Genomic DNA, 17,500 nt, shown 5'->3' on the forward strand with positions numbered 1-17,500 from the left:
CAGTGCCACCTATATCTTCAGCAAAGAGATGGCCCAATCCAGCAAAAAGACTTCCCCCCCATATAGCAAAGAGACAGCCCAATCCAGCAGAGACATGTCCATATAACAGAGACAGCCCAATCCAGCAAAGACATTCCAATCCAGCAAAGAAGAATGAGAGACTCTTCTCCTTATACTATTGTTGACTGACTGTTTCCCCTGCTGAGCGCCAGATTCCCTTTACACTGTATGATTTACAATCCAGCAAAGAGACAACCCATCCACAAAAGAGACATCCCATCTACCAAAGAGACAACCCAATCGACCTTGCACCGCCACTGGACTGTTTGGCTGTCACAGGGGGTCGGCTGGTGAAGGAGAGAGGCCACTCCTGTCCTTTCAGTGCTGCTGTATCTGCGGGTGCTTCCTGTTGCAGTGGGAGCCATCTCTGCTGCTCCTCCTGTCGGTCCTGCTTTAGGCATAGCCGCATAGTGGAAGGTGAGCAGTGGCCGCGGTCTCTGTTGGCCCTGGCCGGACCGTGGCTGCCGCTTACTTCCCGCTATATGGCCCGATTGGCTCTTAGGCTATGCAGTCTGGTGTGCCCTATAACCAATCTGAACCTGGCTAGGAGGCATGCTTTAGCAGCATTCAAGAGATATTGTAATATGAAGTAGGAAAAAAGAATGTTCCCAAGGTATCTGAAGTTCTGTAAATGTGAAATACTATTTACAATCCTCCAGAAGGCATAAAGATTAGGGTGGGATCAAAAGAGTATTGATTAGGATTTGCTTTGACCTTCATTGTCAAGGGGATCCAACATAACACATATATCTGCTTACATGAGCTTTTAGTTTACATTCGTGGATACATTTACAGGAGGTGAACAGAATCAATGGGTGTTCACATTCATTCAGAATTGATGCATAAAAAAAAACTATTATTCTATATAGTTTAATAGGTTTGAATATGTTTAACTCCCAAGTAATGGAAATTCCCCTCAGCTTCTCTAGCTTGGTATTGTTACTAAAGATGGACAATTTCCACTAACTTGAAGAATTTGCATAGATAAGGTAAACTTTTAGTGCAAAACTGTTAAATAATCCTTTATCTTCCATTTCCCTTATCTATATGCATACCTCTTACCCTTCCAGTAAAAGTCATGATGGACTACTTCTTGTGTATGAGTGACAATTTGTAAGATGGCTGTGGGGGGAGCTGAAAGGGGTGCAGGGGATTGAAGTCCAGCAACCCTATAGAAATGTTACTGTAAGTGATGTTCCAGAATGGACCAATGAAAGTATACATATTCTGTTCTTGGCCAGTCTCTGTGGAAGCAGAGAATCACTGTAGTAGCCACCACTACTACGGTGATTCTTGCTGTCTTCCAAGTCCCTTACTGAGCAGTTGGTATTTTGCATAATAACCACAGAGGGTCTCCCACTCCGCTCAGGAGCCATTCAGAGAATGCCTTGAATTTTTCACATTGAATGCAAAGCTTTCTCTGACTGGACAAGATGGATAGATAGAGTGCTGATGTCACAATCCCCACCTTGTCCATTCAGGATGCATTGTTTTCATTCTCTGAATGGTGCCCATGCCAAACGGACAAGCCCCTGGGGTAGCTGCTGATCACAGAACCCCAAAGATAGTGAGGATGGCTGTAATAGCGGTGGCTACTACAGTGATTCACACAGCAATCCCAGGGACAAGTCTACTTACACTGGTCCAATCCTGAAATTCAGCCTTAACAGTTCTAGATATTCCCTATATGATAGTAAATCTTCGATTTTTGAGTTCATATTCACTTTAAGATTTGTTTGATAAGCATCTGCCATGCATGTTCTGTTAATTAACACTGAAAGTCATCATTACAACTTGATTTTTCTTTAAAACAGCTGCTTAAAGTGTAACTCTACTTTCGTTTAGTAAAAAACAATCCCCTCTGGGTGTACATTGCAAGAATTTTTTAGAAACTTTGTTGCAGATTCCTACCTGTTTCTCCTCTGAAGGGATAGCCTTTTGTTCCTCTATGTCTTTTGGATACTGATACTCTATGCAAGTGACTTTCTCATTATTGATGGGTTGATGCACTTGTGGAGTTCTAATGAAAATAGTTGCAGTGCCTTCATTTAGAATTGATTAAAATTATTCTAAAGGGTATGCTTTAAAATGATGTTATACTTACCTGCTCTGTGCAATGGTATTGCACAAAGCTGTGCCTTACCTCTTTTTCTGGATTTTCCCGCCGTCACACTCCCCTCCTTCTTACCAGTGCCCCTTCAACAAGCAAGTGTCCATAGACACACACAGCGCTGCTTGGCCGTACCCCTCACTCTCTCCTTACAGTATTTGACTGACAGCAACAGGAGCCAATGTCTTCTGTTGGACCAAGACGAGAGAGCAGCGCTGCTGCAGATGGGCAAAGTGCTGAATCCACAGAGGAGTCAGCTAAGTGTTTAGGAATTGGGGGAGGGGGGGACAATAGTGGGGCATTTTTTACTTTAATGCTTACAATGTATTATGGTAAAAATGCCTAGGCTTTAAAACCACTTTAACCCTTTACACGCATCTCATCAAAACTGACATTTTTGCTGCACATGATGCCTAAAATCTGACTTCTTGTATCATTTTGCAGACTTCTGGGTAAATCAGTGAGCCAATCACCCAAGCAGAAAATGACATTTCTGGGATCATTATATACATCAGTGGTGTACAGAATTCCTCCAGGTTGCTGCAGTGAATTTTACAGAAAATTACAGTGCTGCAAATTAAAAAGGAAAGGTAATTTTTAAAGCGGAGTTCCACCTAAAAAAATTAATAAATAAAAGTCACCAGCTACAAAAACTGTAGCTGCTGACTTTTAAAATACAGCCATTTACCTGTCCCTCAGTCCAGAGGTGTCCCCACCATCGCTGGTTTCACCGGATGTCTTCTCTCACTGGCGCTGACATCTTCAGTGTGGGAACCCAGCTTTGACAGCTTGCGGCTTCACAGCCGGGTGCCCGCTGTGCATGCACAAGAAGCGCTGCGCTTTGTGAATGGCCCCGTAGTCTTCCGGGACCTATCATGTGTCCCAGAAGACTACGGGGAGGGAGGGGGGAGGACAACTTCCACTTCCTATTGCCTAGGCAATTGCAGCAGAAGTGGGAGCAGGTACCTGTCAAATTGGCTCCCCAAAGGTGCCAATCCTTAATGGGGAGTGGGGGACAAAGGCTTAAAGCAGAACTTCCCCTTTTGGGTGGAACTCTGCTTTAATAACATTAAACTACAATATGGCTTGTATAGCAATTGATGTTTTTTTTATTTGCTATATTTTTTTCCCACAAAAGTGGAGTTACCATTTAATTTTACGGTTATGTGATGTTGCAAGAAATCCCCTGCATATTTTTGTTTTACTAATGTTTTGTTGGATTTAACAGCAGATATCTTAAAAAGAAGTGGTTTTATTGTTTTTATTAAAATAAATATGTATGTTACACTTCTAATAACACAGATTTCAAAACATAAGTAGATCTGAACATAGGCATATATACAGTAACAATGGCATCAATTAATTTGTTATGGTAGATTTAGTCATAATAGGTACTGACAAATGCTGGGGTATTGTAATTTATAAGAATATTGAAAACAAATAGTGCATGACTCTTTGCTATATACAAAGCCCGTTGGGTTTATTTACTGTAAAAGGAATCCTTGGCCAAACTATGGACATTTTTGGTTTTACATATTTCTAACATGCAGTAAAAGAGTTTTAAAACAAGCCATCCCTTATTTCCGTAGTTGCTTGTATTATAAGGTATTTCATTCTCAAAAATCAGAAGAATGATTGAGTAATTTTTAGCTGGTTGCCAGCAGCTTAGAAACATCTTCTGTGTGTTAAGATTGGAAAGCTGCCAAGTTTCTGCTTTCATAGTATTATTATTATACAGGATTTATATAGTGCCAACAGTTTGTGCTGCGCTTTACAAAATGAAGGTAGACATTACAGTTACAATACAATTTGGTACAAGAGGAAACAGATGGCCCTGCTCGTTAGTGCTTACAATCTAGGAGGAAGGGTTGAGTGATACAAAAGGTAATAGCTGTGGGGAATGAGCTGATGGAGAAAGTAAAAAGCAGTTTACGAGTTAGAAGCAGTATAGGCTTCTTTAAGAGAAGTTTTTTCAGGGATCTTCTAAAGGTGGATAGATTAGGAGATAGACAGATTGGGGTAGGAAGTTCCATAGGATGGGAGAAGCTCGGGAGAAGTCCTGGAGGTGAACATGGGAGGAGGGGACATGGGATCGAGAGAGCAGAAGGTCTTGGGAGGATCGAAGAGAGTGGTTTGGTTGATATTTTGAGACCAGGTTGGTGACGTAGCTGGGGGCAGAGTTGTGAATGGCTTTGTAAGTTAGTATTTTGAATTTTATTTGTTGGGCGAGTGGAAGCCAGTGGAGGGATTGGCAGAGAGGGGTAGCAGACACTGAATGGTTGGTAAGGTGGATGAGCCTGGCAACAATATTCATGATGGACTGGAGGGGGGATAGTCTATGTAAAGGTAAGCCAATGAGGAGGGAGTTGCAGCAGTCGAGGTGAGAGATAACATGGGAGTGAGTTAGAAGCTTTGTGGTATCATTGGGTAAAACTAAACTAAATGGGAGAGAAGTTGTGATTTCAGTGTTGTAAACATGAATTTCCCCACAATGCCTAAAGCTACTGAGGTGAAGGAGGACTTGTGTTAATGTGCTTTTAATACTTCAGAATAAGCAAATACTTTAAAGTACATAGTCTGGAAGAAGGTTCACTTTAACAAGTCAATGCAAAGTACAGCCCTGTGCAGTAGGCAATCAGATTACTGCTTGTCATAGGTATTGGTACTTCATGCATTCCTCTCTCTCTCTTCTCAAAGGTTTATGTGTTATTGATCAATAAAATAGTGTCCTCATAGCTCATCTCCTTCCATATCCATGGGATTGATATGACCATCGGTTTGTGATATATTTACATGGAATTCTTTGGAGAGGTCAACCTTGTTTTCTGAGATCAAGGGTCTCAACTTATCACAAGAGAAGAGCAGAGCAAACCGCAAGAGGCAAAAAACAGAGCTTGCTGCAATGATCACAACTGCAAAAATAAATATTAATAGCATAAGCAGTCATTGAGAATAATTAGCAACTATATAAAACAATCATTGACATTTTATGCAAAAGGATTATGTCCTTATATGTTTTATTAACATGAATGAGTTATTCATGCTTGAAACTATAAGAATAAAAGTAAGGCATTTGTCTTATTTGGATGATTGATGCATAGATTCTGCAACAGCCAATACAAATATGTATAGTTGTATAACACTCTTTAGAAAGTGGGTGATTTTCCTAAAAGACCTAACAATATTGAATATATTAGAAATTGGAAGTTAGGTTCACCTTTCTCATTTTGTTATATTCATCAACATATTTGGTTTCATAATCCCCTTGGTATCATATAACTCATGCACTCCTTTTAAATCATTTCAGATTTTTCTCACCCAAGTGAGTCATTCAAATCTATATGTAACAGCTCCCAGCTGTTATTTAGTGGTCTTCCAGCCTTCTAGTCTTTAAATTTAAGGCTCCATTCAGATCTGAGGGAGTGCATTTGCACACATATGTTGCGGTTAGCGTAGCCCATTTATTTCAATGGACCACCCTATGTTGACCAAATCTATAGATTATGAAATATAACATTTCTCTGATATGATTTGGTTAACGTTAATGAGAGTTCTTTGACCAAGAGTGAAAGGTTTAACACAACAACCAAAATTTATTTGTGAATAGTAGGGAGGTCTAAACTAACATACCACACTCTATCAATTTTACAACAATAAGAAAAAGGAAAAGAAAAACAAAATGTAAAAGATCAAACCAATGAATTATAGAATATAATACTCATACCCTGAACCCACAAACAGCAAGAGAGACAACACATACGACAAGCATGTATACATGTAAAGTGCCAGAGAGATGTCCTGATATTTACCAATGGTGTAGCATGGGGGCCCCTAAGATCATTGGATCTTCTCTCCTGTCTTCCCACAAAATCTACCCTGATATACACCTATCTCTCATGAGGCCCTCCTGATTGGTAGAACTATCTAAACCATCTCCCATATCTGACGCATCTCATCCAGGATTGGACAATTTCCCCAACCGATATCGCTTGCATAACTAAACCCCTTCCCAGAGTCTCCCCTTTTGGTGATTAAATTACATATGCCAGGTTATGGCACCAGGGCATCTGGGTTGAGGCTCTCTTATCCTTTGTTTGGAGGGTACATTAGTTATGCAAGGTCATAGCCTGGGAAAATTGTGCATTCCCGGACAGATGGCCATCCCCATTGCATATGTCCCTCATTAAAACAAAGATTTAAATGGCCTGGTCTAGATAGTTAGGTTGGCCCCATAAAGTCTGAGATAAGGTAGTTAATTTAGTGGTTGCCCCTTGTCAGGAATGGATTCACCACTGGTGGTGGGACTCACCTGCCGTTTGGGCTGCAGTACCAGGGCTGGCCAGCGGGTGCTCTCAGCAGCCAGAAGCTCACTCCTGCAATCAAGCCATCACCTGAGGCTGATTGCAGGAGGTGTATTTAAGGAATGGCCAGGCGTGCAGTCAGGGCCTTGGTGTATTGTTTCCCTTGGCCCCTGTATCCTGATCCTGCCTGCTTGAATCCTGACTCTGCATGAACTCTGCCTGTACCGACCTCGGCTATTCCTGACTACTCTTCCACCTGCTCCTTGTACCTTGCCTGCCCGTTTGCTACCGACCCGGCCTGCCCGACTACGTTTAGTACTGTACTTATTGTTATCTGTTGGAGGTTCGGTTTGTTTGCACTGTGTTTATGTTTAGTCTTTAATAAATTGTATTGTTTATACTATACCTGAAGCCTGCATTTCCCTGTGTCAGTCCACACATCTCTGGTCATACCTGGAGCCCTGACACCCCTTCTCGCATAATTGAGCATTCCTTGTGGCACACACATGTTTAGCACATCAAACATTCCTTCACTACAAAGCTATCTGGTAGATTAATTCCTAAAACCTGATCTCTTGTTCCCATGTCTGTGTACAGTACACCTATATCAAACCAAACTCTGATATTTCTAACTTTGTGACTTAGTTAAGGTATAGTTATATAAATATCTATTTATAGTTGCTGATGGAGATTATACATAAACCCCTCTTAAGTCAACATCCTACCTGTGAGAAACACAGGGGAAAAAGTTCCCAACTCTTTAAATTGTGCTGCACCAAGCCAGATGGTGCACATGAAAAAAGCTCTGCAGGTGCCGATGCATGAAGGGTACCATTATGAATTATTGGCATCCCTGTGTGTCCGTTAAACTGCAGCACATTTGTCTGCAGGTCAGGAACCCATGCAATTTTGCTTGCGTTCCCCAGCTACAGAGATGTAAACCTAGCCTAACACAGTGCAAGAGCTCTGGAAGGCCGAAGCAGAGTTAGCTGAGCTGCCTGAATAAATTATGTTATCACTTTACTGCTATAAACTTTAAGTATGAATTCCTCCAAAGTGACTGCAGCTACAGAGGTCAGTGAGGGATCCAGATTTCAATAGTTTAGCCCCAGATTCACTTTAAAAGCTGGTAGCATGTGATCAAAATTTCAATGTATATGGCTAGTCTAGCAGTTATGATGAAAACTTTTCTGTAGTATCAACCCACAGAGCACGGTCTACTGGATTTTTGTGGGCTGTTTTCTATAAAAGAAAAAGCACTAATTTTCTACTACTGACTACTTAATTACAATAGCATTATGAATGTAAAAGTTAATGGTGATTTCCATAGTGCCCCAGCATACTCTTCAGCACTTTAGTGTGACACAGTGAATGCAGTGATGTAATGTGACACACTTCACATTAGCACCTAACATGTGCATATTGAAAGTTCATAAAACTCGATCTACAGTACAAGAAACATATAAAGGTAAGTGAGAAGCAACTCACCATTAATTACATCATTTTTTGTCAATTTTGAAGACTCTTCTGCCCCAACAAAGATGCCAACTGAAGCAAAAAGTGCTACTGGGTAAACTGTAAAAGTATAGCGCACATATTTTTCAAAAATAAAGGTTTCCATCAAGAACCTGTGCAATAGAACATAAAGATCTTTGTATACTGTAACAGTATAATATGTATGCATATATTCAAAGCTGAAATACAGTACAGGACCTAGAGAAACAATAGACCTTAAAGCTACGCTGTGGCAGGCTCTGATCCTATAAATTAAGATCTGCATGTGGTAGCTGACAGCATAAACCAATAGATTTAACAGCCCATGTTGTCAACTACCAGATGCAGCACTTACTTTATACGAGCATAGTTTTCCATTGGAATTAAAGTGATGATAAACCCTCAGTTTGTAAGCACTTTCAGCAGCTGATTTAAAAACTTACTGTGTATGCAACTTCTTTTTTATTCCTTGCCCATGTTCCTGTTTAGGCTGGTGCCATGACCACTGTCCCAGTTTTTGTGTTTCAGAGTGGCTCCTTTCTCTGGTATCATCCACTGGAGCCACCCTTGCAAGCAGGGGCTAGAGTTGTGTCTCTCTACACTGTGTGCATCAATAGAAACACATAGTCTCATAGTTTAGGATGACAAGGCACTCCCCTGCTCCTCCCTCCTCCTCTAACCTCCCTTCTCCAAATTAACAGAATGGTTCAAGGCTGAACTGTACACTCTTATAGCCTAAGTTCAATCAAATAAATGAAAAAAAATCAGCACAAAGGACAATATTCACTATTAATCTGATTGAGCTGCTGACTCCTACATTCCTTGAAATGCTATGATACCCACGCTGCTGTAATCCTCCAGTCAGGCGAGGTTAATAAAGCCAACAGACCTATGACAGGTACTCATCAAAGGTACCTGACTATGCCAGCCCTTTCTGCCCTCCTCCTCCATGGAAGCTGCACTATCACTTCTATTGATGAAACACAATCTATGAATGGAGAAGGTGGACCTTTCATTTATCCACCCATCCTCCATTCAGAGATAGTTTTTTATTCATAGAAACTATAGTAGGGCTTCAATGAATATTAGAAGGAGGCAGAAAGGGCGGGCATAGTCGGGAACTCTTAATGAGTGCCTTTCACTGCTCTTGCAGCTCTAATAAACCCATCTGTACTGGAAGATTACAGTGATGTGGGTATGGGGGATCAGAGGTCGAAGATTTCAAGGAATGCAGCACAAGGGGCACATCATATTAATAGTAAGTACTGTGTTGTCCCTTGCGCTGATCTTTTTTTTTTCATTTTAACTAAATTTAAGGCTTTAACCTTTTCTTTGAATTTCAGGGATGCAGAAATGAAAGAGTAGGAGCCACCATCATTGAAAATTGTAAACTGCAAATACTGGGGTAAGACTTTTTTCACAATAGTTGTGAATGGTCATTTAATTGCATTCATGTGATACACTAAAAAACACAGAAGGTGTAATACTACTTTAAAGGTATACTTTAAAATAAAAATACACTTTGTGAAAGCGATACAAGAGACATCCATATTAATGTAGCTATAAATGAACAAAAATTAAGCATCTTCTAGTGGTATCTGAGCCAACTGACAGGGAGATATCAAAGGATAAGTTCACCTTTTAGAAAAAAATAATAAATGCACATTTCTTTGCAGGTAAAAACCATTGTAAACCAATTGCACCACTGTAAACCATTGTACCAGTGATCAGTAGATTGCTGGTGCCATGCAGGTCTCCTGCAGATCTGTCAGTATATCCGCTTGCCTGTATGTACAGTTCTCCACAGCGCTGTGGTAGTTCATTGAGGACTACAAGCTGACAGCTGCTAAGGATGTTGGGACTTGTAGTCTCACATTCACAGATGACTGCGAATGAGTGATGCGGCCGTGTTGGTGGAGCCACTTTTAAAAAAAATTGACAGCTAGCGAGGGAGGAGAAGATCCCCTGCTAGCTATCAAAGCAGAGATGGGGGGTGGAGTCGGGGCGGTCTGATCGACACATGTTACATGTTACACCCTTAATATGGGTGTAACATGTAACATGTTATGAAAGGTGAACTTAGTGTTTAAAGCGGAACCTAACCCATAACAACTTTTCTTTAGCAAGAATCATACATTTCACATTAATATTTATGTCACCAAAATTAGTGTGTTCTGTAAACTGCCTCCAGCATTGTTCCTGTTTCTTCTTGCTGGAGGCTGCGATTTTGCTGAAGCCCAGGGCCCCTGAGCAGTGGTAAATGTTTAGGCTGTTAGCAGATCGACCTCTAGTGGCTCTGATTTTCAGATCAGTGCCAAAAAATAGTACATGAGCATGTGCAGAGCAGGGTGAGCTAGTGGGGTTAATTTACTAAAACTGGAGAGTGCAAAATCTGGTGCAGCTGTACATGGTAGCCAATCAGCTTCTAACTTCAGCTTGTTCAATTAAGCTTTGAATATAAAACCTGGAAGCTGATTGGTTTCTATGCAAAGCTACACCAGATTTTGCACTCTCTAGTTTTAGTAAATCAACATCTAACAGTCAAGCCAGCAGTGTATGTTGCAAATTATTTTCAAGCTACTGAAATATTCCAGTTTCAAGTATATTCAGTTTTTTTTCCTTAGAATAAATGGAACAATATTGCTATTAAGGTTGCCATCTCATTCCTTTAAATCTAAACACATATTAACTACACAGTTTCTGGGGCAAATTTACTACAGATAAGGCACCAAGTGAGTTTAATTATTATTATTATTATTTCAGGTACTTATATAGCGCTGTCAATTAATGCAGTTCTTTACATATATATTGTACATTCACATCAGTCCCTAACCCTCAAGGGGCGTACAATCTAAGGCCTCTAGCTCACATTCATACATATACATACTAGGGCCAATTTAGACAGGAGTCAATTAACCTACCAGCATGTATTTGGAGTTTATTTATTACCACCTTAATCAGCCACAGAACCTGTGTAATTTATTTGTGTTCGGGTTTAAAGGGATGAGATGGCAACCATCATTGCTGTGCATACATGAGTTGATTTACTAAAACTGAAGAGTGCAGAATCTGGTGCAGCTGTGCGTGGGAGCCAATCAGCTGCTAACTTCAGCTTGTTCAATTAAGCTTTGACAATAAAACCTGGAAGCTGATTGGTTTCTTTTCAGAGTTGCACCAGATTTTGCACTCTCCAGTTTTAGTAAATCAACCCCATTATGTCAAAAATACATTCTGAGCTGCCTGGAAAATTTGTGGTGCTTCGGACGCCTTGTAATGGTTACCAGGACAGACACAGGGTTTTCGATCACCGCTCATTCAGCTTATTGCCACAAGAGGTCAGTGTAGTGCTTCTTTATTTCCTCCAAGTAATACAGGTTTGCCTGGCAGACTATTTTTCAGTAGAATCTAGAAATATGTTTTTTCCAAGCTTGCACTAACTAGTACTACTAGATAAAGTAACCGTATACCCACAACACCATTTATTTAAATGCAGAAAATCACAGACGCTTACCAGAATAAGAGAGCAAAGAAAATCAGGGAAAGAACAATGGTGCTGACGTCAGGATAACGTACGTGAAGGTTGTACTTGAGTACTACTCCAAAATTGACAATCGTTGCAATGGATGTCCATGTGGCATAGGTTGCCAATCCATTATGTACCTAAAAAACAGAAACAGCACCTGTTCTGATTGTAATCGTGATACAAATTTCATTAGATACCATAGTAATGTATATACATACATGGGTTGGTTGTTTTTTTTATTTAACTTACTAATTACTTTCTGATTTGGATACTGAACCTTTGTCTAGTCCAGGGGTAGGCAACCTGCGGCTCTCCAGCTGTTGCAGGACTACAAGTTCCATCTTGCCTCTGCAAGTCATAGCTGTAACTGTCAGTTTTGTAATGTTGCAATGTCTCATGGGAAATGTAGTTCCACAACAGCTAGAGAGCCGCAGGTTGCCTACCCCTGGTCTAGTCCCAATTAGGTATACATTTAGCAAACAAAAGTGCAGGATCTAGTTGACTATTTCTTGTACACATTGGTACGATAAAAAGGGATAATACTGGTTGCCAACAAGCAAGAGGGAAAAAGAGATGGTTATTATTTTAGGTACTTATATAGCGCAGTCAATTTACGCAGCGCTTTACATATATATTGTACATTCACATCAGTCCCTAACCCTCAAGGGGTGAACAATCTAAAGTCCCTAACTAATACATATGCATACTAGGGCCAATTTAGACAGGAGCCAATTAACCTACCAGCACGTCTTTGGAGTGTGGGAGGAAACCGGAGATCCGGGAGGAAACCCAAGTCACAGGGAGAACATGCAAACTCCAGGTAGATGGTGCCGGGGTTGGGATTCAAACCAGCAACGCTAGTACTGCCAGGCGGATGTGCTAACCATTTAGCCATTGTGCTGCTCAGATGGTTTCATGGTTCCTTAACTGTAAGGCCTCATGCACACAGGACATTTTAAAAATGCTCCTTTTGGCAGCAGCGTTTTGGCAGAAAAAAACACCTGATGGTTGTCAATGCTTTTACAAGTGTTTAGGCTCGTTTACAAGCATCAAGCATTTGGGTGTTAATTCATTTCATTGGCCAGGATAATAATTAATTCTGGCCATTGAAATTAACGCTCAAGCTCTAAATGCGCCTAGCATTAACATGCGTTTAGACGCTTTTAGCTGTGTTTACACACTACAAGCATTTTTTCTGCCAAAATGCTGCTGCTCCTAAGACGCACTGGCCCTGGGCTTTTTTTTCCTGCTGGTAAACGCTACTGCTGCAAAAGCTTCTAAGACCCCTTTCACACAGGCATTCCATATGTCCCTCATGTATTGCTATGGACTTGTGGATGTAAATGAGTGAACATCTTTTTACATCTGCTAATGTCTGCATCTGTTAACATTTGTTTTATTGAACAGACAAAAACCCGGAACGGACAAAAAGTGGATGTCAACGGATGTAAACGGACCAAAAACAGATGTAAATGGATGAAAACTGCTGTAAACGGATGAAAAACGGCTGTAAACGGATCTAAACAGATGAAAAATGAATGTAAACCAATGTAAATGGATGAAAAACGGATGTAAACAGATGCAAAACAGATGAAAAAACAGATGAAAATTCAGATGTAAATGGATGATAAAACAAATATATACTCATACTTTTTTTCTTTGAAAAAAAGGAATGCCCGTGTGAAAGGACCCTAAAGGTCTATGTGTGCATGGACACATAGGATAACATGGAGGGGTGTTTGGAAGCAATAAAAAAACCAGATGCCTCTAAAAATGGCTGCAAAAATGCCCTGTGTGCATGAGACCTAACAGAGTCTTCTGACTCCTCTAAACAACCTGGACTCTTTAACCCTACAGATCTCTTGTTAAATTTAGTCACAAATGTCCAGAAGTTGACAGAAGAGGGACACAAAATAAAGAAACAAACAGAGGAGTAACTTGAAGCTTGTGGGCCCCGATGGAAAAGTTGATCTGGGGCCCCTCACTAGCACCAGCCACTGCGTGCCAAGATACTCCCACCGAAACAAATTTGTAAAATGTGTAGCTGGGTTGATATGTCCAATAATATTTTTTATGACAAAGAACTGTTCTGCCACAAAGATGTGCATCCATGGGTATACAAAGTAAAAGGGACACATCACATTTTTTTAATTTCAAGATTTCATACATTATGGAAGTGTCTGCTCTTACCAAGATTCTTATGCACCACAGATCAAAATGTTGGTGCTGTAACATCCAGGCCCTATAACGATAACATCTCCTGTATGACATGTGAAGCATCAAGAAGCATGTGATTGGGATTAACGCTAGAAGTATATTGGCAAATATGAGAATCCTAACGGAAAAAAAAAGAAAAATAAGTTACACTGTATTCTGTAAGGGTACCAATACACAAAGAAACCTGGAACTTTTATGCTTGGAGGGTAAATAGTTTTCATAATGTGCCCCCCAAACTAGGACTTTCTCTTCCACATGAGCAAAAAATGAAATGATAATACAGGTCATGGCATCACTTCCTTCTTGCTGACATAAAACAAGAGAGATAAAGGTGCCTCCAAGTGTAGGCTTGTAGACAATATTTATTCTGATAAAAAGTCCAAAGGCATAAGGCTCCATGTGCATTCCAGCCCTCTACCTGGTTTCTCTTCCATACACAGGCCGGCTATTTGGAGACAGATGAGGGAATCTCTGCACAGCGGAGGACACGGAAATTGCGGTGAAGACCATTGCCATTCCAACTGTGACTTTATTTAGATCCTGCCTTTCTTCTAAAGAATGTGAGTTGCCATTTGTACTTTTTATTGGAATAAATATTGTCTACAAGTCTACACTTAGAGGCGCCTTTATCTCACTTGTTTTACATGATTTACCTGGAGATTGCTTCCACTCCAACCAGAGGCTTGCCCTAGGTGCTACAGATGTTCCCCACACTCCGATGATGGACATTGCACACATGAACTTTTAGATATTAGGGGTCATACCCATTGCGCCTTATCTTAATTTAACTTCTTGCTGACGTAGCCTGGTCACCAGTGTTTACAACCTCTGCAATAGCCGGTCCTATTTTCTAATACAATGCATGAGTTGTCATAGGCTCAAATCAGTGGGGGTTATTTACTAAAACTGGAGAGTGAAAAATCTGGTGCAACTCTGCGAAGAAACCAATCAGCTTAACTTAGCTTAACTGAACAAGCTGAAGTTTGAAGCTGATTGGTTACGATGCACAGCTGCACCAGATTCTGAGTGCTCCAGTTTTAGTAAATCTACCCCAGTGTGTTGTTATGAAATGACTACCAATGAGTAGTTTCTTAGTAATAAAGAGATCTAATGTTCATTGTCGCCCTAGCCATACGCTGTAGTAGGAATCAATGGAATTCCCATCTCTTGGTTCACCTAAACGGAGAAATATGGGCTGATCCACTGGCAGACTGGAGTGTGGTCGAATTGTGCTTACATGTTTGACTGTGCTCTGTGTCTATGAGGATGGAAGAAAAAGGATGGCATGGGAAATGATCAAGGAGCTGTAATGGTGGGCATACAACAGGAGGTTTCTGGAATTTGCAGCTACTTTAAATGTTTGCTCACACAAGTAATTAAAAAAGTAAGGTTATACTGGCTAACATTAAGTTTTTCAAACTATGTGTTATCTTTTTCACATAAAAATTAAACACTTAAAGTGATTGTAAATTTTTTTTTTTAACAACTAAACAACAAGCATGTCATACTTACCTACTCTGGGCTCATCCTCTTTTTTGTACTACCATAAGACACATGTGTGGGCTGGATCCCGAGCCACACACGGCCCACCCCCCAGCCTATACATCCACTTTAATAATGGGTGCACCCTTCTAACTGGTGTCACAGTACATTATGGATTTCCCAAAAAGTGCATACTGGAAGCAGCTTCCTTTCAGAATCTGTCTAATTGAATGTCTTATGAAGCCACAGAGAGCAGATAGCAAAGAGCAAGGATGATGAGTCACTCTTCTCACTCTTTCACGTGTGAAATTAGAGCTTGAGCTACTGAGCACTGTAAGCAAGATTTTCATGCAAAAGTAATTAAAGGTTAGCCAATTTTTGGCTGGAATTTGTAAATATGAAATTTTGTTATGCCATATTAATATATTATTATATCATACTAAGCCATAACATGAAGATCATTTTAATTGTTTTCCAGTCCTGAATATATATACAAGAACACTACGCAATTATGCTGGTTTACATGCTCATGTACTTACTTCTTTTATTCCTTTTTTACATTTTTACAGAGTGCTGTGAGTACAACATCACTATACTCCCAGTGCTGTGACAGCAGAGATGCACTCTGCTACACAGCAGCCCTACTACCAGCGTCTCACAGAAAACTTTTTGACTGCATCCACATAACACAAAACCTTCTGTGATTGGGCAAGATGAGAGAAGGCTCAGGCAATATGACTGTGCAGCCACTGTATCAAAGACTTGTTGAAGTGCCAGAAGTATAGCGATAGTAAAAATAAAAAATTAATAAAAGAGATAAGTCCATGAGGTGACAAATACCTTGTTGGACGTAACACCTTATAAGCCAGCAGATTTTTTTAAAGGTGGTGGCGCTCTGCTTTAAGACATGTTTATATATTTTAATAGGGGTCGATTTTAGGCTGGCCACCTCTGACCACTATTGTTAAGAGATATAAACAGAAATGTACTAATGGGTGTTACGTCAATGTTTTGTTATGGAGCCCTATGATTTTTACCTACACCTTTCCATGTTGCAGATGGTCTCCCAGGTTCTCAGTAATATGCTAACCATTCTATTTGATGGGTAGGTAGTCAGTTTAAAGCTAAGGCAGTACACATTTGCATCATAGTAAATAACTGTTGTGTTTTTTGTTTTTTTCTGGATCAAATGATTTCCTGTCTCGAAGAATACCTAAAACATTTCAGTTTCATTGATTACAGTTTAACCTGTAAGAAGGTCTATACAGCTAGGACTTCCATATTGCCCCTCCAGTGGGATTACTGCTGCAAGAGAATATACAGCTATTTATATTAAGCATTTTCACGCAGCAGCGAGCACTGAGGTCTATTCAATTCCAACTTTTATTTAAACATGGAACAATTCATTTTTATCTCTGTGAGTGATTTGAGCTATTTGTGCAGTTCGTTGAAGTAATCTGCTCTAAATGAATTGCATAGAAATACAATCTGAATGCATTGTATATTAGTCAGATAGGCCGTGCCTAGAGCGCCTCGTTTTTTTGTGAATTGAAACATTTGTTTAGCAAAGGCCTCACAAAGTACAAATATGTAATACAATATGCAGAGGTTCCTTGCAAGGAATGGAGCAAACTTCTGGTTGGCAAGGGCTGATACTTATAGTTCATGAATGAATAACATCTCAACCATTCGTTACATTTTTATTAGATAATAGACAGGATATGATTCATGCTAAAGAATATGGCACATCATACTCTATCTTAAACAATTGTGCTCTCATCCTTCTTCTTAACAGTTTCTTCGCAAAGATTTATCAAAACCTTTCTTTGCTTACTCCCTGATCTTTATTTTTATTATTATTATTATTATTATTATTATTATTATACAGGATTTATGTAGGGCCAACAGTTTACAATGAGCTTTACAATATAGAGAGGACAGTACAATTACAACACAGTTCGATACAGTAGGAATTAGAGGGCCAATACCTTCTGTATCAAACAATTCTTTTGTATTATCTCCAATGATCTGGGAACATTGGAGATGAAGTTTAACCACTTGCCCTCCAGAGTATTTACCCCCCTTCCTGACCAGGCCGTTTTTTGCACTACGGCGCTGCGTTAATGTAACTGACAATTATGCAGTTATGCAACACTGCACCCAAATGAAATTGATGTCTTTTTTTCCCCACAAATAGAGCGGTCTTTCAGTGGTATTTGACCGCCTCTGCATTTCTTATTTTTTGCGCTATAAAAAAAACACAATATTTTTGAATTTTTTGCTATTAAACATGTCCAGTAAAAAAATAAAAAA

General features: G+C 40.0%; 2 protein-coding genes across 3 annotated transcripts in view; one reads left to right on the forward strand and one right to left on the reverse strand.

Annotated features, from left to right (window-relative positions):
- CYB5A (cytochrome b5 type A) overlaps positions 1 to 15,169 on the forward strand; it is a 55,179-nt gene extending 40,010 nt beyond the window's left edge. Inside the window, exons 5-6 of one of the 2 annotated variants that reach the window (XM_089682383.1) lie at positions 9,309 to 9,370; positions 12,896 to 15,169. In XM_089682383.1, coding sequence (XP_089538509.1) covers positions 9,309 to 9,330 — 22 coding nt within the window. In that variant the 3' untranslated portion in view covers positions 9,331 to 9,370; positions 12,896 to 15,169. The remainder of the gene's footprint in view (positions 1 to 9,308; positions 9,371 to 12,895) is intronic. The other variant, XM_089682384.1, reaches the window with a different exon arrangement.
- LOC149458491 (uncharacterized) overlaps positions 3,418 to 17,500 on the reverse strand; it is a 36,474-nt gene continuing 22,391 nt past the window's right edge. The window contains exons 4-7 of the mRNA XM_089682381.1: positions 13,679 to 13,823; positions 11,477 to 11,625; positions 7,960 to 8,099; positions 3,418 to 5,082 (exon numbers count right to left, since the gene is read on the reverse strand). Coding sequence (XP_089538507.1) covers positions 4,901 to 5,082; positions 7,960 to 8,099; positions 11,477 to 11,625; positions 13,679 to 13,823 — 616 coding nt within the window. The 3' untranslated portion in view covers positions 3,418 to 4,900. The remainder of the gene's footprint in view (positions 5,083 to 7,959; positions 8,100 to 11,476; positions 11,626 to 13,678; positions 13,824 to 17,500) is intronic.

Source organism: Staurois parvus, unplaced genomic scaffold (assembly GCF_062004578.1).
Source record: "Staurois parvus isolate SC_StPar_1 unplaced genomic scaffold, SC_StPar_1.0 ptg000287l, whole genome shotgun sequence".
Lineage (NCBI taxonomy): Eukaryota > Metazoa > Chordata > Amphibia > Anura > Ranidae > Staurois > Staurois parvus.